Below are 23,797 nucleotides of genomic sequence, written 5' to 3' on the forward strand. Positions count from 1 at the left end.
AACCAACCTTGAAGGAAGGCGTGCTTCGATTCTTAGGACTAAGTGGATGCTATTGGAAGTTTGTTCCAAACTTCAGCAGTGTCAAGGCACCATTAACTGATTTGCTGAAGAAGAACACAAAGTTTCAGTGGTCAGAACAATACCAGGAGGCATTTGACCATTTGAAAGTAATATTAACCAAACAGTTTTAGATACACCAAATTTTTCTAAACTTTTTAAAGTTGTCATCAATCCTAGTGACATCGGAGTTGGAAGATGATAATGGAATTGAACTGCCAGTTGGTTACTTTTCGAGAAAGCTCAACATCCACCAGAGGAAGTACTCCAAGATTGAAAAAGAACTACTTTAAGTTGGATACTCGCCTTACAACATTTCAGTGTGTATGTCATAAATAATGGGTCAGAGACAGTTGCTATGGATCACAATCCTCTTACATTCTTGGAATACTTTCAAGACAAGAATGTGAGACTATTTTGTTGGAGTAAAAACAATGGCTGCAGATGCTGGAAACCAGATTCTGGATCAGTGGTGCTGGAGAGCACAGCAATTCAGGCAGCATCCGAGGACAGGCAAAATCCGAGGACAGGCAAAATCGACGTTTCGGGCAAAAGCCCTTCATCAGGAATAAAGGCAGAGAGCCTGAAGCGTGGAGAGATAAGCTAGAGGAGGGTGGGGGTGGGGAGAGAGTAGCATAGAGTACAATATGTCAGTGGGGGAGGGGATTAAGGTGATAGGTCAGGGAGGAGAGGGTGGAGTGGATAGGTGGAAAAGGAGCTAGGCAGGTCAGACAAGTCCGGACAAGTCAAGGAGACAGTGTTGAGCTGGAGGTTAGAAACTAGGATGAGGTGGGGGAAGGGGAAATGAGGAAGCTGTTGAAGTCCACATTGATGCCCTGGGGTTGAAGTGTTCCGAGGCAGAAGATGAGACGTTCTTCTTCCATGCGTCTGGTGGTGAGGGAGCAGCGGTGGAGGAGGCCCAGCACCTCCATATCCTCGGCAGAGTGGGAGGGGGAGTTGAAATGTTGGCCCTTCCCCCACCTCATCCTAGTTTCTAACCTCCAGCTCAACACTGTCTCTTTGACTTGTCCGGACTTGTCCGACCTCCCTAGCTCCTTTTCCACCTATCCACTCCACCCTCTCCTCCCTGACCTATCACCTTCATCTCCTCCCCCACTGACCTATTGTACTCTATGCTACTCTCTCCCCACCCCCACCCTCCTCTAGCTTATCTCTCCACGCTTCAGGCTCTCTGCCTTTATTCCTGATGAAGGGCTTTTGCCCGAAATGTCGATTTTGCCTGTCCTCGGATTTTGCCTGTCCTCGGATGCTGCCTGAACTGCTGTGCTCTTCCAGCACCACTGATCCAGTATTTTGTTGGAGTGTTATGCTATAGATGTTTAATTTACATATTGTATATGTTGTGGGTTGCGAGATTACTGTTAAGAATGTGATCACAGATGCGTTATTGTGGATTTAACTGATAAGTGTAGATAAGATTAATAGCTTTTCAATGTTATATACTTAGATTAAAGTCATATGTATGTCACAATAACGTGATTAATGAAGAGAGAAAAAAATCAATCCATCTTTTCATTATGATAGTTCATTTTTTTCTTAAGGGGGGAGGTGTTATGAAGGTGTAGAGGCACTGTACCTTTAAGAGAGTTAGAAAGCTAGCAAGACTACCTGACACAGAACAAAGTGTACTGAACAAGGTAACAGTGTAACATTATAAAATCCCAATTAAGATTTACAAAGCAAAATCACATTTCAAAACCTGTCAGCTTTGCTGAGTCTCCTTTGTAGATTTTGCTCTGTAGATTTGCTTCAGGTCAGCCTCAATGTTCTGTTGGGCAAACTCCTTCGCAAGACAGGGACCTTTCAGAGAGCTCTTAAGCTTGTAGTCTCCATGGCAGTTCTCTCTCAACTGTTCAAAAGTGTCTGGTTTTATACCCAAAACATCAGATTATTTCATTGGTTTTAATATTATCAAAATACTGAATTCAGATTTGATTGGATTCTGGTATCTTGGGGCATAAATTGAACTGATTGGCCGAATTTGAATTTGTTTTTGTCTCATGGTAACCCATCTGCTGCTAGCTATTTCAACCAAATCTAAGATTTGGTCAAAACAGAATCCAATCAAATTTGAATTTAGTATTTTGATAATATTAAAACCAATGAAACAATCTGATGTTTTGGATATAAAAGCAGACATTTTTGAACAGTTGAGAGAGAACTTCAATGGAGACTACAAGCTTAAGAGCTCTCTGAAAGGTCCCTGTCTGGGGAATGAGTTTGCCCAACAGAACATTGAGGCTGACCTGGAGCAAATCTACAGAGGAAAATCTACAAAGGAGACTCAGCAAAGCTGACTGGTTTTGAAATGTAATTTTTTTTTGTAAACCTTAATTGGGGTTTTATATCAGACTAGTATTGTAGAGTGGGAAGTAAAAGGTAGGTTTAATAGAAAAAAGTTGTAAATAGTTGTTGGTTTTTATTATTCTCTGTTGAACTTAAAAATAAAGTTGTTAATTTTTACTTTAAATAGTGACCTCTGGGATAGCTCTGTGATTCTTGAATTTTAATAGCTTATAGCGCGGGGTGAAACTTTTCTGTGTTACTGATTTAAATTAGTAGAGGAGTTTACACCACATTGTAACAATTCACATGCTATATAAAATAACTTTCTTGTAGACACTTAACAAATTCCTCTCCATCCAAGCCCTAAACATTATTGCAGTCCCAGTGTATATTTGGAAAGTTAAAATCCCCTACCATAACCACTCTATTATTCTTACTGATAACTGAGATCTTCTCACAAATTTGTTTTGCAATTTCCCACTAACTACTGGGGAGTCTATAATACAATCCCAATAAGGTGATCATCCCTTTCTTATTTCTCAGTTCCATCCAAATAACGTCCCTGGACATATTCCCAGGTATATCCTCCCTAAGAACAGCTGTCATGTTATCCCTTATCAAAAATACCACTCACCCTATTCTCTTGCCATCTTTTCCATCCTTCTATACCATGGAACATTAAGCTGCCAGTCCTGTCCATTCCCGAGCCACGTTATGATAGCCCAATTCCATGTTTTCAACTATGCCCTGAATTCATCTGTCTTACATGTTAGGCCTCTTGCATTGAAATAAATGCAGTTTTAGTTATCAGTCCTACCTCATCTCTGCTTTGTTCCTGCATGCCCTATTTAACTTATTCCTTGTCTTGACTGTACCAGCTTCAAACTGATCTCTTTCCTCACCTATCTCCCTGGATCCCATAGGTCACTTATACTGCAGAAGAAATTCTAATAAATCCAAAAATGTGAATCCTTCTCCCTTGCACCAGCTCATTAGTAAAGCATTCATCTGCTCTATACTCCTATTCCTACCCTCACTAGCTTGTGACACTGTGAGTAACCCAGATATTAGTAACCTCAAGGACCTACTTTTTAAATTGCTGCCTAACTGCCTATATTCCATCCTCGGAATCTCATTCTTATCATTTCCTATATCATTAATTCCAATGTGTACAATGACCTTTTGCTGGTCCCTCTGCCGTTTGAGAATATTCTGCACTCTCTCCAAGATATCCTTGATCCTGGCTGCAGGGAGGCAACAAACCATTCTGATGTCTCGCCATCACCATAGAAATGATTATCTGTGCCTCTGATGAGGGAACCCCTATCACAATCAATTGCTTGGAACTTGATGTATCCCTTGTTAAATTAGAGCCAGTCTCAGTACCAGAACCCTGGCTGTCAGTGCTACATTCCCTGAGAGTTCATCATCCCCTATATTTTCCAAAACAGCATACTTGTTTGAGATGGGAATAGCCACAGGAGACTCCTGCATTACCTGCCTACCTCTCCTACCTTCACTTGAGGTCACCCATCTACTTGACTGTATCTTTGGTTTATCTCCCTCCCTGCAATTACCATCCATCACACCCCCAGCTCCTGTAAGTTCCTCATTGTCTCTGTCACTCCAACCAATTCACGCAATCCGATAGGTTTCACAACCAAATGAGTCCTGCAGATATAATCATCAGTAACATGGAACCTCTCCCTATTCTCCCACATCCAATAAGAAGAGCACATCACTCTACTAAAGACCATATTTGCAGCTTAACATTCTACAGAAAAGAGCACAGTCTAATTGCTCTAAAGACACTGCTGCAGGCTAGCTTCATCCTTATGTTTTTTTTATTTTTAAAGTTTAATCAAGAGACAGATCGCAATAAAAACATAAAATAAAAAAAAACATACTTACTATTGTATATTTACAAAGAAAAGTAAGGTTACACTTAAAATCTATGAACTTAGCTGCTTCTCTGCTGTGAGCTCCCCCACACATGTTTTTCTCCAAGGTCAGCTATGAATTTCACTGTTTGCTCCTTTTTCTTAGAACAAATTCCGATATCCAGAGATACTTAAAACTAAACAGCAAAGGCAGCTTCACTACTGGGTCAGACAATAAGGTAGGTCTCTTTCTCAATTTGAATAACTTCCAATGTGGTTACTGCCTTTGTCTCCCTTCCTCCTTTTAAAAGCATTGTTGTTTTGATCTTTTTTTCCCCAAAGTTCGAAAACAATTCATCAGTTTATAAAACAATAATTATTGCTCTTAGAATTCAAGGAAACCAGCTCCAACACTGAAAATACCTCAGAAAAGAGCAGCTTTTACAGCCACAATTGTTTTTCCACCTCCATCTTGGATTACCCAAAATCCTGCAATATAATGTGGGAAAATGTGAAATTTTGCACTTTGGCAGGAAGAAAAGAAGAGCTGAACATTATTTAAATGGGGAAAGCCTGCAGAAAGTGTACAGCACAGAAAAATTTGGGAGTCATTCTGCATGTATCACAAAAAAGCTAGCATGAAGTTCAGCACATACTAAAGAAGGCAAATGGATCATTTTACTTTATTTCTGGTCATATGGTCTAATTCAGGGGTGTGATGAAACATGACCTGCCTGGAAACATGCATCACCTTCAACATGTCAAGGAGTATTAAAATAGGGGGTATTTTGCTCAAACTCAACAAGACATAAGTCAGACGATACCTGGAATACCTTGAATAGTTTTGGTCCCCTTCTCCAGGCTTTGGAGGCAATTGAGAAGAGGTTCATTAGGACGATCCCAGGACTGGAGGAATGTTTTATCAAAAGGCTGAATAGTTTGGGCCAGTACTCATTGGAGTTAAATGCAATGAAAGGAGACCTTTTTGAGACAAAACAAAATTCTTAGAGAGCTTGACAGGGAAGATGTAGAGAGGTTTTTTCTACTTGTGGGAGAGTCTAGGACCAGTGGATATGATCTCAGAGTAAGGATTGCATAAGTATATTCAAGGCTGGGATTGGCATGTTTTTAATCGGTAAAAATCAGATGTCATTGCGCAAAGCATGAAATTGGAGTTGGGGATTATACATCAGCTATGGTCTTATTGAATGACAGATCAGACATGAGGGACAAAGTGACTTACTTATCCTCTTACAGCTCTGGGCATATGGTCTAACTCAGGGGTTTGATGAAACATGACCTGCCTGGATACATGCATCACCTTCAACATTCAAGAGGCTAACACTATCCAGGACAAAGCTGCCTGCCTGATTGGTGCCCAAGGAACTGCCATAACCATTCACTCCAACCAACCTCTAACATATGGTGATATCAATGTGTATCATCTACAAGATGTACCATACCAACTCACCAAGGTTTCTTAGATAGCACCTTCCAAATCTGTGAGCTCTCCCAACCAGAAGGACATAGGACGTAGACTGATGGAATCACCACTACCTGCAACTTTCCCTCCAGGTCACACACCATTCTGACTTTGAACTGTATCAGGCTCCTTTGCTGGTACTTAGTCAAAATTCAGAAACTCTTTAACAACTCCATGAGTGTACCTCAGCAATTCTAGAAGGCAACTCACCACCAAGGCAATGTATCTCAGGGGCAATTAGAGATAGGCATCAAATGCCAGCTGAGACATAATGCTCGCATCTCTTGAAGGTATAATTTTTAAATTTGCCATTACTATTGTATGTTGTGCCATCTTCTAAGCCCACTCAATTAATGGGCAAAAGTTCATTCTACAAGAAGAAAAAGCTTTCACCCAAATCATCATGGAAAATAATCAAAAGAAAAGTGCAAATGAATGTTGTTATTTTAGTGAAAATATCAGGTTTGATAAGTCAATGATATACAGTAACAGGAGGTAATGGAAAATACCCCATTTTCCCCAAAGGGAACTGTAGAGACTTGTGATTCAATCATTTCATCTTCCCAATTGAGAATTTTGTCGATAGTGCACCACAATATGAGATTTATATTCATGTTGTATTTTCAGTTATTTTAATACTATTACACAACTTTACAAAAATAAAATTGTATCTAGTTGTTGCATGATAAGACATATATCTGCATGTGGTGATTCTGGCAGACAGTGTGAATACCTCCCCACAAGGCTACGTAGCAGAATCATGCCGGTCCGTGTTTGATCCTTTATTTCGGACATTATCCGTTTTAGGTGTTATTCATCAGAATATATTTTTTTTGTAAAATCCCTTTCAAGTTCACATCAATCTAGCTTTTCTGAACATTTGTTACCATTTCTTTTAAAAAATACAGATTTAATCAAATCTGTAGTGTCGTCAATACAAATTGATCTTCATAATGAAGCGTGATGTTTTGTATGCTGCATGCCATGATGAAATAGTCCGTAATACAAAGTTATCCAAAATGTGCATGTGCTTTTGATCGCAAATGATAAAAGTATAAACATGAACTTATTCCAAACACACAGTTATACCATGAAACATTCCTGATGTTTCACTGTACAGCATCACAAACAGAATAAAATGTTATTATTCACCGTAATAACTAACGCTACTGGAGCTTGGTGGAATATCTCTGTATGTTTTGTCACGCTTGTTTTGTCAGACTTCGCACAATATAACACCTGTGCGTGATATTTTTCCATCCCATTACCAAGAAAATAGAGGTTCTGTGAATGACAACAATCAAGTATGGGAAACGTTGGGGGGAAACATTGGGAGGGAATCTATTGACTTGATTAGTTTAATCATTTCTGATGTATATTCGTTCTTGGTTTGCTGAAATCATTCATGCTGGAACGTCAGAAAATAATTAACTTATTTGCATGTTGTAATGCAGTAGAATAATGCTTCCCAAGCCTTTTCCCATTTTGAGTTCAATCTTGAGACTTTAATATTGTCACACCTCAATGGCAACTGTGAGAGTCAGGGATCCGGTATAGCTGGAGACGTGGAGAAAACGTACAAGAGCCTCAAAGAATGAAGAATAGCATCCAACTCTGTTGTGTCAGAGTTGGTGACCCCAAAGTTTAACCGAATTTGGGGAGCCCCACTAATGACCAAAGATTGCCTGAGCCTAGTTGGTCCAGTAGATGCCTTTGTGTCAAAGGATTTCTGCGATTTTCAAAAAGCTTGCATACAGTTTTGGGTGACTTGCACTTTCTTTTTGCAAGTATTATTTTCCTTTGAGTTTCTAGGATTGTGCCAATGCCTACAATGTAAATCTCTGACCTGTATATCAGTAGTATCACGAATTAGATTTCAGATTGAATCACAATTCATCATGAAGTAATTTAACAGCTTTCTTTTACCTCCCCGATTCAATTGACACCTCATAATTCTGAATGGTCATTTTCGTAACGGTTCTGATAAGAGTTCTCCTACAGGTGTTAGAATGAATTCCAACTAATACCTGTATGTCATTCTCCAGATTAGTCGAGGCCTTGTATGAAGGCACCCTGAATTTCCATACTGGGTGAAAATAACATGATAACTTGTTTAAGACCAAAATCCTGAATCGCATGGTGATTTGCTGTTACACTTCTTACAAAAGAACTGGGGTTAACGTCTTGTACCGTTCATTCATCAATTGTTCTAGTAACTGGATAGAATCATAGAATCATAGACATGTACAGCACAGAAACAAACCCTTCCATCCCACTCCATGCTGACCAGATATCCTAAATTAATCGAGTCCCATTTGCCAGCACTTGGCCTATAGCCCTCTAAACCTTTCCTATGCAAATACCCAGCGAGATGCCTTTTAAATGTTGCAATTGTACCAACTTTCACCACTTCCTCTGGCAGCTCATTCCATAATAACACCACCCTCTGCTTGAAAAACTTGTCCTTTTGTTCCCTTTTAAATCTTTCCCCTCTCACCCTAAACCTATGCCTTCTAGTTCTGGGCTCCCCGACTGAAAGAAAATACCTCATCTATTTACCTTATGCATGCCCGTCATGGTTTTATAAACCTCTATAAGGTCACCTCTCAGCCTCCAATGCTCCAGGGAAAATAGCCCCAGCCTATTCAGCCTTTCCCTGTAGCTCAAACCCTCCAACCATGGCAGCATCCTTGTAAATCTTCTCTGAACACTTTCAAGTTTCACCACATCCTTCCTATAGGAGGGAGACCAGAATTGTGATGCGGTTCTTTTAAACCTCATCATCAAGCAACACAGGAGAACAAAATTGGGGCAGATTGTTTAAATAAAGTGAAAATATCTACAGTAATTCTCAAATTACAAGTTGTGAGGTACAAAATAGAGCATAACAGAGAAATGCCCAGAAGGGTAATAGGAACAGAGCACAGGAGGAGCTGTGAAATACACCAGTGTCATGGGAGAAAGACTACAATTTCTGATATTAACTATTAGAAACATAGATCATTATTGACATAAGACTGTGCTAAGATAAATGAAAATAAATATTTCAATCTCAGAAAGCAATTAGTAACTGTGTGTGAGACAGTTAAATGCAACTGTGTGTTTTGTCTGTGAAGAGAACTAAGTAGCCAGGAACATTTTGTATGTATTTGTGTTCCAGTTGACAGCACTCATGGCTACCCTGGGGAGTCAACAATAATGTTACATGACATCAACCCAAGCAGTGCCCTAGCTACGCACCGTGGCAAGTTTGAAATAAAGGCAACAATCTCCAAGCTTTCCAAGCCTAAGGCTTATTGGCAAAGTCAATTTAAATCAGTGCCAGATAGAGAGAAAAAAAAAATCAACTGAATGTGTTGTGTAAAAATGAAAAATGGAATGTCAACCAGCGCAGCAACGAAGGCAGAGCTACTGTCGATAAAGAATTGGACAAATGACGATGTCCTGCTATCCTGTTGTGAGGCAGTTATGAAGAATTGTAGAATATCTCAGTAAACCAGGAGGTGAAGCAGACAACATGGAGGGTTGCAGACAGCTTGAATGAGAGTTCCAAGAGATGATAGAACTGTTAAATTCCATCATGATGAGACAGAAGACAAATAGAACATTAAGATTTTGTCTGGATCTCAAGATTTTTAACCAGTTCTAATACCAGACGTTATCACACTAGTACTGACAAAGGTGAAAATTTTGAACAAGGTTAGTAGGAGCTGAGGTTACAAAAAGATTAGCCATGATCTTATTGAATGGCAGAGCAGGCTTGAAGAGCCAGATGGCCTACTTCTGCTTCTATTTCTTATGCTCTTATGTTCTTACACTGGAAATAGATACTGGAATGTGAAATTTGGATGAAATCTACAATGTTAACAACATCCAACGTACCCTTTGATACAAATTCCTGTATTTACCTTTTAGACTTAAATTAAGTGAGGATATGTTCTAGCAAAAAGTAAATAAGACATTTAAGGGATGCAAAGGAGCAGTCAACATAGGCGATAATATCTAGATGTATGGAAATAGATGAGAAAGATCATGACAACGTCTACATGAAGCTGTGGAGACAATCAGGAAAGTTAAGTTAAGTTCTGGTAAATGCGTGTGAAAGTGGCAGAATACCAGCTGTTCAGAATGGTCCACACAATCAATCCAAGTTCTGATACAATCATAGCCATTTCAGAGACAGAAGAGCCAAGATGTAACAGAGAATTGAAAAGTTTCTTTCTCAGGGGGATCAAACAGAAAATCAATAATGCTTGTAAATTAACGTACTGAACATATTGGTCCTCCATTTTGAAGATGAGTTGAACCAATGTGTCCTTCACAAATTGGCCTGGCATTTCCACCTAGGTTGATTTGATCCAATACATGAGCTCCATAATACTGCATACATAAGAACACATAATAAACCTATGGAAGCTGATGAAAGAAGATATAGATTACTAGAGACCAGAGTCAAATGTCATGTGTTTGAACAACATCAAAATTAAATACAGCTGAACACACGTTTGTCATACTACAACAGAAAAAAACCTGTCACTCTGCAAGTAGATGCTTCTGCAAAAGGATTGGGAGCATCCTTGGTGTAAGAAGAAGACAATAGCATTCACATCGAAGGCTCAAACCTCAGCTGAGGCCAGCTATGCCAACAAAGACAGAGAATTCTTGGTAGCCCTTATAGGTGTGAGAAATCTATCCATACCTCTTTGGAAGCAAGTTCATAGAAAAGACTGAACATCATCCACTGGAGTAGATCCAAGACAAAAATCTGTGTAAAGCACACACAAAACTATGGAGGTTACTTTTGAGACTTCACAGATACAATTTCACTCTAAAATATTTGTCAAAAGTGAAATGGTGCTGGCAGATACCTTGTATTGCTTGTCGTCACAGCACAAACATGCTATAAGACAGAAGACCATAAGATCTAGGAGCAGAAGTCTGCTCCACAATTTAGTGAGATCATGTCTGATAATTCTCCAATCCATTGTCATGTCTTATCATCATAACTTGTTTCCATTACTGATTAAAAATCTATCAATCTCAGCCTTGAAATAGCTTAACCACCTAACTCTGTGGTAAATAATGAACAGATTTACTACCTCCTGAGAGAAATAATCCTCCTCATCTCTGTCTTAAATGAACAACTCTGAAACTTTATCTTGTAGTTTGAGACTCCCCCCATCGGGGAATACAACCTCTCTCCATCAAGTCCCTATGAATCTCTTATGTTTCAATAAGTTTGCTTCTCATTCTTCTAAACTCTAATGAATACAATGCTCTGATTCAAACTCTCCTCATAAGACAATCCATTCACTCCCAGAAGCAACCTCATGAACCTTCTTTGGAGAACCTCCTATGCCAGTATATCTTTCCGTAGTCAAGAGACCCAAAGTATTCCAGTTGTAGTTTGACTAGAGCCTTGTATAGTTTAACAAGACACCCTATTTGCATAGTCCGTTCCCTTTGAAATAAAGGCCATCAATCTATTTGCCTACCCTATTACATGCTGAACTTTTATGCTAGTTTTTTATGATTTATGCATGAGGACTCCCAAATCACTTTGTGCTGTAGCTTTCTGCTGTCTTCTTCCATTTAAATAATATTCAACTCCTCTATTCTTCCTGCCAAAGTGCATAACCTCACATTTTCCCACATTGTATTCCATCTAGCAAGTTATTGCACACTTGCTTAACATGTCTGTATTCCCTTTGTGTCCCATCCTCATCACTTGCATTCCCATGTATTATTGTATCATCCACAATCTTGGCTGTAGTAGATTAAATTTTCTCATACAAGTTTTTTATATATATCGTAAATAATTATGGCCACATCACTGATCCCTTTGGCCTTTCACTCATAAGACATGGCCATCCTTAAAATATCCTGTTAATCCCAACTGCCTTCTATTAGTTAGCCAAATCTCTATTCATACGAAGAGGCAAGAGATAAAGACAGACCTTCTGATCCAGACATAAACTCACTAACCCCTGCACCAGCAGGGCTGGGGCCAAAGAAGACTTAGCTATAAATATTCATCACCTGATAAAAACAACACCACTGAAACTGAGTCAAATTTGAGATGATAGGAACAAAGGTGAGAAGCTACAGATGCATTCTTAACCAATGATCCAAGGATGGCTTGATAGGCTATAGCAAGCATAGCCAGCAATACAGCAGTGCTGCTTTATCAATTGTAAAATCTCACTGGATGATGGTATTCTGCTAGCCAGGCCAGAATGCTAGATGACTAGAGAAATTGAGGTTTTGGTTAAGAAATGGAAGGAGGCATACGTCAGGTATAGACAGGAGAGATCGAGAGAATCCCATTAGAAGAATATAAAGGCAGAAGGAGTACAATTAAGAGGGAAATCAGAAGGGCAAAAAGGGGTTGTGAGGTAGCTTTGGCAAATAGGATTAAGGAGAATCCAAAGGGTTTTTGTAAACACATTAAGGACAAAAGGGTAACTAGGAAGAAAATTGTGCCACTCAAAGATCAGCCAGGCAGCCTATATGTGGAGCCCCAGGAGATAGGGGAGGTACTAAATGAGTATTTTGCATTAGTGTTTACTGTGGAGAAGGACATGGAAGATATAGAATGTGGGGAAATAAATGGTGACATCTTGAAAAATGTCCATATTACAGATGAGGAGGTACTGGAGGTCTTGAAATGCATAAAAGTGGATAAATCCCCAGGACCTGATCAGGTGTACCCTAGAACTCTGTGGGAAGCTAGGGAAGTGATTGCTGGACCCATTGCTGAGATATTTGTATCATCGATATTCACAGGTGAGGTGCCAAAATTTGGCTAATGTGATACCACCATTTAAGAAAGGTGGTAAGGAAAAGCCAGGGAACTATAGACTGGTGAGTCTGATGTTGGCTGTGGGAAAGCTGTTGGAGGGAATCCTGAGGGATAGGATTCACATGTATTTGGAAAGGCAAAGTGATTAGGGATAGTCAGCATGGCTTTGTGCACGAGCAATGATGTCTCACGAACTTGATTGAGTTTTTGAAGAAGTAACAAAGAGGATTGATGAGGGCAGAGTGGTGGACGTGATCTATATGGACTTCAGTAAAGTGTTTGTCAAGGTTTCTCATGGGAACTTGCCATTTGGATACAGAACTGGCTCGAAGGTAGAAGACAGAGGGTGGTGGTGGAGGGGTGCTTTTCAATCTGGAGGCCTGTGACCAGTGGTGTGTTACAAAGATCGGTGCTGGGTCCACTACTTTTTGTCATTTACATAAATGATTTGGATTTGAATATAGTAAGTTTGCAGGTGACACTAAAATTGGAGGTGTAGTGGATATCGAAGAAGGTTATCTCAGAGTAACCCTCTTGATCAGAGGGGCCAATGGGCTGAGGAGTGGCAGATGAAGTTTAATTTAGATAAATGTGAGGTGCTACATTTGGAAAAGCAAATCAGAGCAGGACTTATACACTTAACGTAAAGTCCTAATGAGTGTTGCTGAACAGAGACCTTGGAATGCAGGTTCATAGCTCCTTGAACGTAGAGATGCAGGTAGATAGGATAATGAAGAAGGTGCTTGGTATGCCTTCTGTTATTGGTCAGAGTATTGAGTATAGGAGTTTGGAGGTCATGTTGTGGCTGTACAGGACATTGGTTAGGCCACTTTTGGAAGGTTGCGTGCAATTCTGGTCTCCTTCCACTCAGAAGGATGTTGTGAAACTTGAAAAGGTTCAGAAACTATTTACAAGGATGTTGCCAGGGTTGGAGGATTTGAGCTATCGGGAGAGGCTGAATAGGCTGGGCTGTTTTACCTGGTGCATCGGATGCTGAGGGATGACCTTATAGAGGTTTATGAAATCATAACGGGCATGGATAGGATAAATAGCCAAGGCCTTTTCCCTGAGGTGGGGGAGTCCAGAAGTAGAGAGCATAGAGGGAGTGGGGAAACATATAAAGGAGACCTAAGGGGTACCTTTTTCATGCAGAGGGTGGTGCATGTATGGATTGAGTTGCCAGAGGAAGAGGTGGAGGCTGGAACAATTGTAGTATTTAAAAGGCATCTGGATGGTTATGTGAATCGGAAGTGTTCAAAGGGATATTGGCCAAGTGGGACTAGATTTTGTTAGGATATCTGTTTGGCATGGACGAGTTGGACCAAAGGGTCTGTTTCTGTGCTGTACATCTCTGTGACTTTGTGACTCTAATTCAGAATGAGCTTCTTCAGAAGTCACATAAAGGCCACATGAAAATGGAGCAATGAGAACTCAGATCGAGATCAGCAACGCACTAACATATACAAAGACATTGAAATATGCATTGCATGTCAAAAGTACAGAAACACAATGCTGAAATGGGAAATTAACCATATAAACATAGAAAATAGAAACAGGGATAGGCCAATTGGCTCTTTGAGCTTGCTCTGCCATTCATTATGATCATGATTGATCAACCAACTCAAAAGTTTGTTCATGCTTTCCCCCATATCCTTTGATCCTTATAGCCGAAGTGCAATATCCAATTTCTTCTTAAAATGATAATAATATGTTGGCCTTGACTGCTGCTACGATTGAGGTACCACCAAGACTATGGCATATTGTAAAGGCTAATTTATTCACACTCAATCAAGAAAGACATCTAATATTTGCAGACTACTAATTTACCAGTAGGTAAAAGACTTGAGAACCACAACAATCATCTCAGAAATATGTCTTCTGTTTGTTGAGCAATGGTTTCCTGAAAGATTACTATGAGACAAAGGCAGCCTTTTTGCATCCAGAGAATCTTGGAATTCATTAAACTTTATCAGTTAAACAGCACTACCTCATCACCAGATTACCTATGGGGACATAGTTTATAAAGATGATCAAAAGAACCCTTTCAAAATGCTGAGAGACAAAGACCCAAACCTTTATTTATTGTCACTTCAACCTGTGTCTCTCAAGGCTGACATGAAATCACCTGTAGAATTGTTGAATAGAAGAAACTATAAGATTATTAAAGCCAGCCAAATCATTGTTCAAGTAACTAGGAGAATTCAGATGACAACTGATTAATCCAGAGGAAAGAAGATATCAGCTCTTAGGGTTTTGGAGTCATACTGTTGTACAGCACAGAAACAGACCCTTTAATCCAATCCACAAATGCCGACCAGATCTCCTAAATTAATCTATCCCATTTGCTAGAATTTGGCCTATATCCCTCTCGACCATTTCTATTCGTGTACCCATCCAGATGCCTTTTGAATGTTGTAATTGTACCAGTCTCTGGCAGCTCATTCCATACACGCACCACTCTCTGCATGAAAAAGTTGTCCCTTAAGTCTCATTTAAATCTTTCCCCTCTCACCTTAAATCTATGCCCTCTAGTTTTGGACTCCCCTACCCTGCAAAAAAGACCTTGACTATTCACCCTATCTTTGCCCTCATGATTTTATAAACCTCTTTTAGGTCACCTCTCAGCCTTTGACAGTCCAGGGAAAATAAGCTCAGTCTATTCAGCCTCCCTCTATAGCTCAAAACCTCCAACCCTGGCAACATCTTTGTAAATTTTTTCTTCACCTTTTCAAGTTTAGCAATATCTTTCCTATAGCATGGAGACCAGAATTGAATGCAGTCCTCCAAAACTGGCCACACCATGACATCCCAACTCCTTTACTCAACGCACTGACCAATACAGGCAAGTGTACCAAAAGCCTTCTTCACTACCTTGTCTACCTGTCACTCCACCTTCAAAGAACTGTGAAGCTGCACCCCAAGGTCTGTTTGTTTGGCAACACTCCCCAGGACTCTACCATTATGTGTGTAAGTTCTGCCTTGATTAGCTTTACTAAAATGCAACTCACTTCAGCAAATATGTTATAAACATACTTGAGTGAAATATAAAAATGTAAATCAACCCATTGAATGAAGAATTTAAAATTGAAATAGGTTGTACCCACGGCCACAGGACTCAATGCAATTCAGGATTCAGCTGATAAAAAAACAGTTAAAATTCATGCCACAAAATCTGGGCAATGCCTGTTGGGATTGGCCATTGCTGAAAAGAATTGTTAGTTGAGGCAGCAGTTTCCACAGTCAGAATTGTACCCTTCACGTTCATGGTAACCAGATAAGATAATGAAGTGCCTCATAAAAATCTTAATAGAAAAGAGAAAACTTGTTATTTTGTCAAGCTTAAGGGGAAAGTCTAATCCCACTATAATCAAAGGCTTTTTAAGTAATTGCCATTATATATATGTAGGTATACTGAAATTATAAATGCAAATATAAATTAACATGGAGGAATTTAGCTGAATTCTTTCAGATAAATGACTGTAGATAGTAGAAAGAAGTCCCCATCCTGTCAGCAGGGGTGACTCAACACAAATAGTATAAACACCAAGGACCAAACGATATATAATGAAGGATATGAACAGATAATGTCATGAAAGGACACTGAAAAACAGATAGCGTTATAAGGGGGCATTTGCAAAAATAACTTAGTCATTATGATCTCTGAAAATAATGGCAGCTTTACAAGGTACCAAACAGCACCCATTCAGCATGATGCAAACATTTGGGAGGGGCATAATAGTCGGAGGGAATGTGGCAAGTACTGATATCAATGTTGCATCTGACCATTCTAACACAGTATGTATAAATATCCTGTAATTTATTGGGAAAGGTCGAGTGTCACTGACCTCCATTCTGAGCTGTGTTTGAGAGGGAAACTGGGCTCCGTATGAAATCCAGACTTGGAGCAATCTCTGGCCTCTCCCACATGTGTGGTAAAACAGCTCTGAATAGAGGTTGCTTGTACTGCTGAACACAGAATTGCAGACTCCTGTTTGACATCTCTCCTCAACAATGCCCATCTCCAATGAGAGAATCTTGTTATCACTCCATGATGTTCAATGGCATTACCATCATTAAATTGTTCATCATTAAGAGCTCGAGGCTTACCATCAACAAGAATTTTAACTGAACCAGCCATATAATTGCTATGGCTACAAGAGCAGATTAGCGGCTGGGAATTCTTTGGCAAATGGCTCACTTCCTGGCTACCGAAAGCAGGTCTGCCATTGAAAAGGTGCAAATCAGGTTGTGCATCTAGTGAAATATTCTCCATTTCCCTAGTTGTGTGCAGTTTCAACAGTTCTCAAGAATCAGAAAGAGGATAGTCCACTTAATCAGCATTTCATTATCAACTTAAACATTCACTGCCTTCATACCATGCATGGTGGCAGTAGTTACGTAACACATTCAAATTGCAGCAACTTGCCCAGAGTTTTTTTGAGAGGACCTTCCAAATCTATGACTTTGACTCCTAGAAAGACAAGGAAATGTTTAATTTCACAATTTCCCATCCAAGCTATCTTGTCTTGAAATTATGTTGCCGTTCTTTCATTGCTGCAGGGTCAAAGCTTGAAGCTCCCTTCTTGATATGACAGTAGATGTACCTTCAAAAGCTGGGATGAGATGGTAGCATAGTAGTAATATCACCTGCCTTATATCCCAAAGACACAGCCTAAAGCTCTGGGACATGGGCTCAAAGTACATCAGCAACTGTTGGAATTTAAATTATTTAATTAATTTTTTGCCTGGTGTCCAAACTCATAGCGATGTGGTTGACTCTAACTGTCTTCTGAAATAGCCAAGCAAGCCACTGTGAGGGCAAAATAGGCATGATAATAAATGCTAGCCATGCCTGTGATGCCCATATCCCATCGAAGAATTAAAAGACCGGATATACCATAGCAGTTTGAGAAAGCAACACACCATCTTAAGGGCAATTAGCAATTGACAATAAATGCTAACTGTGCTAGTGATGCTTTTTTAAAAAAACAAATACAAAATAGAGAACTCTTATCTTTTGTGTTCAGATGAAAATACACCATATTGTACCAATTGATGTGCCAATATCCAAGGAAATAGTTAACCAGGACATACCTATGTGTAGAGCCGATTTCATCCATTTGTACCAAAATACAGGTTTTGCAGGATGATTTGTAGCTTTAGGGACAATTGTCAATGCATCGTATCCTCTCTCTTCCACTATTGCTCAAATAACTGCTTCCTTTCTTTCCCTGCTTGGTAAAACAGGACTTTGTTGCATTTCAAGTACACCTAAGGTTCAATATGATGAACTTGTGTGTGCCATAAATTGGATAGCTTCAATCAAGTTCCCACTCAAAACCCATTGCAGATTGTTAAGGCAGTAAAGACTGATGACAATAAACATTTCAGAAAGGCAAAGATGAGGATAAATACAGGTACCATAAAGACATAAGAAGGGAAAGAATGAGAATCAAAAAGAGAAATGTTGGAGGAAATATGAATGGGACCATTAAAGTTAAGTGAGAACTGAAAACACCAGAAAGAAAGGAATATACTGATAGGGTGAGCTGAAATAGGATGGGAGGAGGCGCTTGTGAAACATGGGTATTGATATAGATCCGTTGTACCCAATAGTCTTCCTTTGCGTCGTAAAACAGTACCGTGTGTAAGGATGGCAAAGGAAAAACGGGGAAATCGCCAAATAAATAAACAATGAATATTTCTGTAAGAAACAGAATCGCTCTACTACGCCTGTGAGCAATGGCCTGGAAGACCTACACCAAATTATTCAAATGTTATCATCGTGAAGCTCAATTTTATGTAATTGTGTAAGAGATAAATAAAACTCTGGCATTAGCCTGATAAATCTCAAATACCAATTAAATATTGCCTGGTGGAAATCAGAAACAAAAACTTGCCTTGTATCATGCATTAAGGAAGCATTTACTGTATGATAAAAGCAACGTCAGGACTGTTTTCAAAATTGTTTATATTTATGCATGCTAATATTAGCACCGAGCTATAAAATGATTGAAAAGGTTTTCAAAGGGCATGATGTGAATACCATGAAAGAAGTGAGAGTACTATTGTACGTTACGAAACGTACGACCACGTCTTTTCATTTCAAAATCTCCCTTTCTTATCTCGATTATTTTATTTGAGAACTAATCCATATAAATAGGAACAAATAAAATCATTTTTGATTCCGAATGAGCCCTGGTGTCTATTGTGACTCGGGCATTCAAGATTTAATTAAACATGTTTTGGACTGGATAAATTTACTTCTCTTTAAGTTTCATTACAAATGGTAAAGTCCAAAATTGAAAAAGCTCCGATGTAAGATTGCATAAACATTTGGCTGTAGCTGCTCATGAAGCAAAGTGATTTGAAATAAATTATATTTTTGAAGCAAAACAATGGTGATTTTATAAGGTATTATTCTACAATAGTTTTCTCGTGGTAGTCCTAACAAATTCACAAAGAAACGTGAGGTCAATTCATCTCGCAATGTTCTTAGGAAGTTTTGAGCTAAACTTCTTGTTCGAGTTCCTCGTTACCCTATTTCTGGCTTCGTTTAACAAAAATCATTATTGTCGTTTAATGATCCATAACTCCTTTGTTAAACCCGTCTGTTTGATTGACTCTACGTGCCAGTCTTTTATTGCCCCAGAAAATATGAAAAACCGAGAGAGGAAAGATTTAATTTCACACAGGTCTAAACAATATTGAATAAGAGGGCGATCTTGCGTTTACATTCTGCTTACAGTGGTTGCTTTCCGAAATAATGCGTCTAAAAGTCGCTTTCTCAATTTCTGAAATAAGATAAATAAAAGGATCAGTGGCTTTGTTGAAAATGTTTATTCGGGTTGTACAGTTTGGAATACAGACACTTTTCCCCAATAACTAGATGCTGCATAAAATAACATAATGTGACGTTTTTTTTGACATTACAGGAATGTCGGTATGAGTAAATGCGGTACAATCGGTGAAGTCGACTGGATTTCCAAGATGAAGGTACCGAAGGATATTCCAGAGATTGTTGGATATAAAAACGCCCTTTTTCCTTAATTTCAAATAAATCTCTTTGAGGACGAACAAAATTAAATATTCTTAAATATTCACACTGCACAGAAAACAAAAACGCTTAGAGTTTGATTCACTCATGAAAATCCCAATGACTAATTCACTATAATATACCATTTACTCCTAATGAGAGTGAGTGTGGACAACCCTGTTTACTCCACACTCGTTTCGAGAGTATTTTGACATAATTGCAGATATTTTCAGACGTATGCTATTCATAATAATACCTGTTGAAAACTCCTCCAAACTGCTGCTTGCTTCTATAATGACACTGGTTTATGGTTGGAGGCAATTACAACATGGCTCAGCATTTTCATCACTTTGACTAGTTCGCGGAAACGTACAAAAATGGGAAAGGATTGCAGACGTTAATAAAACGGGGTTTAATGGTTTCTACTCGTGCTTTGTTTTCGCGGTGCACTTCTGTTTCTCCCTCGGAATAAGCTGATCCCGCTCCGCTGACTGCTCTGAGCTGGCAACATGTGCACTTGTCACCTGGGCACCTGAGACTTGTCTAACGGGTCCCCGCCGACGCCCAGTGCGCATGCGCAGCAATGCTGACTGCAGCGAGGGGGTCCAGAAGATGGCGGAGAAAATGATAAGGCTGCGAGTGGCGGCAGCAGCAAAATAAACTACAGTCATTCTGTTTTATAAATTCAAGGAGAGATCGAGCTTTAAAAAAAAACGAGCCTTGCCATGTACTAAAAAGGAAGACTTCTCTGTACTGATTATTTTCCTCTCAGTGGTGTGGGTTGAATACTGCTGAGCTTTTTTTTTCCAGAATATTCCACCCCCCCCCCCCCAATTTCTCTGGTGCCGGTGAATGAGAAACAGGAATTGTTCCTGTCGGAGGACATGGCGAGCGACAAACCGGCGCTGCCGGTAAACATGCAGCCTCCAGCGGCTGGAGCTGGAGAAGACACCGGCTTGGGCTCCGGAGGGGAAGCCGGGGCCGGGGGTCTGGAGCTCGGCTCCAAACCACAGCTACTACCGCCGGCGGCGACAGCAGCAGCAGACACGGTGGGTTCGATGGTGTCCATCTCTGGCATTAACCCCTCGGTTCCCATTAGGAATATAAAGATGAAATTCGCCGTTGTCATCGGCCTCATCCAAGTTGGGGAGGTCAGCAACAGGGATATCGTGGAGACTGTGCTTAATTTGGTGAGTCTCTTTATTTAAAGTGTGGCGATTACATTTGTCTTTAATCTGTGCCCTTGAGGGTGGTTGGGGGAAAATATCGTCTTTCGGGAAGGGGGTGGTTGTGGGTGGTGGGTTTCTATTTTATAAACGCAGAAATGTTGACGTGAATTCTTGTCGCTTTGACATTTTTGTTTTTGGGAACCGATGCGGAATCAAATGCAGCCTGGACGGTTTATTGCCATGGGCTGTGTTGCACCTGGCTGAAAGGGTTAAGGTTTCTTTTAATTAACCAGATGGTGTACGCAAGTAGAAATCCAGACACAACCTGCGATAGGAGAGGGCATGTCAGCTGCGTCCAAATGGTGTGGGGTGGGTGGGTGGCGACGAGAGGAGGAAGGCGAAGTGACTTTATTATGGAAATTGATCTGTTGGAAATTATCCTGAAACCGAAAGAGTATACTGTCGCTATGGTCTGCATCTCCAGCTCGTATGAGGGAAGGGAGCAACGGGTCTGATTGGGGATAACACGCAACGGTCTGATTTACTTTTCCACTTAAACACTTTGGAAACACTTTCCTAAGACTTAGTCCTGCCTACCAGCGATATAAGGGCTTTGTTTTTGACAAGTTGCGGTTAAGTCCCTGTCCCATTTGCTGAAAATGTGTTGCTGGAAAAGCGCAGGTCAGGCAGCATCCAAGGAACAGGAGAATCGACGTTTCGGGCATAAGCCCTTCTTCAGGAATTCTTCAGCCATTCCTGAAGAAGGGCTTATGCCCGAAACGTCGATTCTCCTGTTTCTTGGATGCTGCCTGACCTGCGCTTTTCCAGCAACACATTTTCAGCTCTGATATCCAGCATCTGCAGCCCTCACTTTCTCCCTGTCCCATTTGACCAAGTATCAGATGAGCATTATTTGGCATTTTATGGGGAAGTTCGAAAGTACATTGCGTGGTTTGGTGAAGTGTTTCTGGCTGTTTTAATATCTGAAAGTGCTGATCTTGATGGAATTTCTAATTTCTACTTTTCTTACTAAAACAGCCGAACACACATGAATATATAGATGATAGTAACGCCTTTGAATTGGCAACGAACTGGTTTGAATAACAAATTAGCTTTTGGACGATAATGCAGTAGCGCTGTATTCACATTTCTCTCAATTTTGAACAGATGGGTAAGAGGACCACTATGCATTTTGGAAAACCACCAGACTTGCTTGAAATTGACAAATGACTGCTATACTATTCACCTCAACTTAATCTGAAATCTGTCAGTTATGGAGCTAATGATTGAGAGATACCGCCAACATCTTAGAAACCACAAATTGACTGCTGTTATTGATTTGCGTGGAGCGTTTTCCAGAAGCGTTAAATGTGAAAAGCTTAATTTTCTGTGCTAAACTTTGCGCTGAAGTACATTTTATGAAGTTAACAGTAAATTGCCCAAACAACAACTTTTTGTTTGGAATGATTGCGCATTCTGTTAATTGACTCGTCTGATTCCATTCTGATTTGAAGGTTACAGCTCTGGAGTCTTAATTATATGACAGACTTTTCAGTCTTTTGCCTCTGCTGGCTGTATTAGAGTTAGTTTCACTCCCTGCTTTTCACAGTTGTTTACAAGCTTTTGTACTTCAGGTATTTACTTAATTGCCTTTCGAAACTTCTTATTGAATCTGCTTTCATCACCTTTCGGCAGCTCATTTCAGCCAGCAATATACTATATAATTTTCTTGCCTCAACTCTTCATTCGTTTGACAGTTACTTTAAATTGTATCATTTGATTATCAACTTTTCAACGGGCAACAGGTTTTATTTGTTTACTTAATCAAAGCCCTTAATACTGTTTTTGAACCTTTCCCAAGTCATCTTTTAACTTTCTGCTCTAAGGGGAACAAGCCCAGTCTAGTCTGTCTTAAATGTTTAATCTCTGGTAAAATTCTTTTTTTATATTGCATCCTGTTTAAGTTGTTGATACCCTTCATAAAAGTATGAAACCCACAAGTGGCTACAATTCCTCAACTGGGACCAAGCCAGTCTATTGTAAGATTTAACATAACTTCATTTTTTATTCTGTGCCTCTACTTCTAAATCCAAGAATTACTTATGCCTTTTAATAGCCTTCCCAACTTGTTTTGCCCCCTTCTAAGACTTGTATATGTAAAATCCCAGGTATTTCTGAACTGCCACACTCCTTCAAAATTTTACCAGTTGTTAATATTGCTTCTCCCTTTTTAAGAAAACAGAATAATTTATCATTATTTGGCGTTAAACTTAAACTTAATCTGCCCTGTGTCTGCTCATTTCACCAGTCAGTCCATGTACACATGAAGTTTGTTGCTCCTCTCTTCAGGGCTTAGTTTATTTGAATTTCAGGTCATCTGCAAATTCTGAAATTATGCCCTGTATGCACCAGATCAGGGTTATTAATATATACTAAAAAGAGTTTAATACTTAACAGTAGAGAATACCTTTGTGTGCTTCTTCAATCTTATAAAACTGGCTTAAAAATGGGGGGTGATTTTGGTTGGTTTTGTGACCAGAGGTCCATTTCCAGTGGGCATCATAAGATCACTGCTAGGTTCTATGCTTTTGTGGTCCATGTCAGTGATTTGGGCTTGAATGTAAGTGGTATGATTAAGAAGTTTACAGGCAATCAAATCTTGGGCAAATATGACTGTTAATGAAGAAAGGCTACAGAAAGAAATCATGGACTAGTGAGGGTGAGTGGGGTCATTTAGCTCAGTTGGCTAGATGCCTGGTTTGCAATGCAAAGTGATGACAGCAGTGTGGGTTAAAATCTTACATGAGCTGAAATTACCATGAAGGACTCTCCTCAACCTGTGTGGTTTGGTGGCTCAGTGGTTAGCACTGCTGCCTCAGTGTCAGGCACCCGTGTTTGGTTCCACCCTTGGATGGCTGTCTGTGAATTTGCATATTCTCCCAGTGTTTGCACGGGTTCCTGCTGGATGCTCCAGTTGCCTCTCTCAGTCCAAAGATGTGCAGGTGGATTGGCCATGCTAAATTGTCCCGCAGAGACATAAGACATAGGAGCAGAAACTAGGCC

At 39.8% G+C, this 23,797-nt stretch overlaps 1 protein-coding gene across 1 annotated transcript in view; it reads left to right on the plus strand.

The window, feature by feature from the left end:
- The first annotated feature begins 20,188 nt into the window (after positions 1-20,188).
- Positions 20,189-23,797, plus strand: part of LOC122551068 (neurobeachin) — a 991,558-nt gene continuing 987,949 nt past the window's right edge. Inside the window, exon 1 of the mRNA XM_087988254.1 lies at positions 20,189-20,755. Coding sequence (XP_087844380.1) covers positions 20,450-20,755 — 306 coding nt within the window. The 5' untranslated portion in view covers positions 20,189-20,449. The remainder of the gene's footprint in view (positions 20,756-23,797) is intronic.

This window comes from Chiloscyllium plagiosum, unplaced genomic scaffold (assembly GCF_037043375.1).
Source record: "Chiloscyllium plagiosum isolate Xiang-an unplaced genomic scaffold, Cpla_swu_hap1 HiC_scaffold_6, whole genome shotgun sequence".
In the NCBI taxonomy this organism is placed as follows: domain Eukaryota; kingdom Metazoa; phylum Chordata; class Chondrichthyes; order Orectolobiformes; family Hemiscylliidae; genus Chiloscyllium; species Chiloscyllium plagiosum.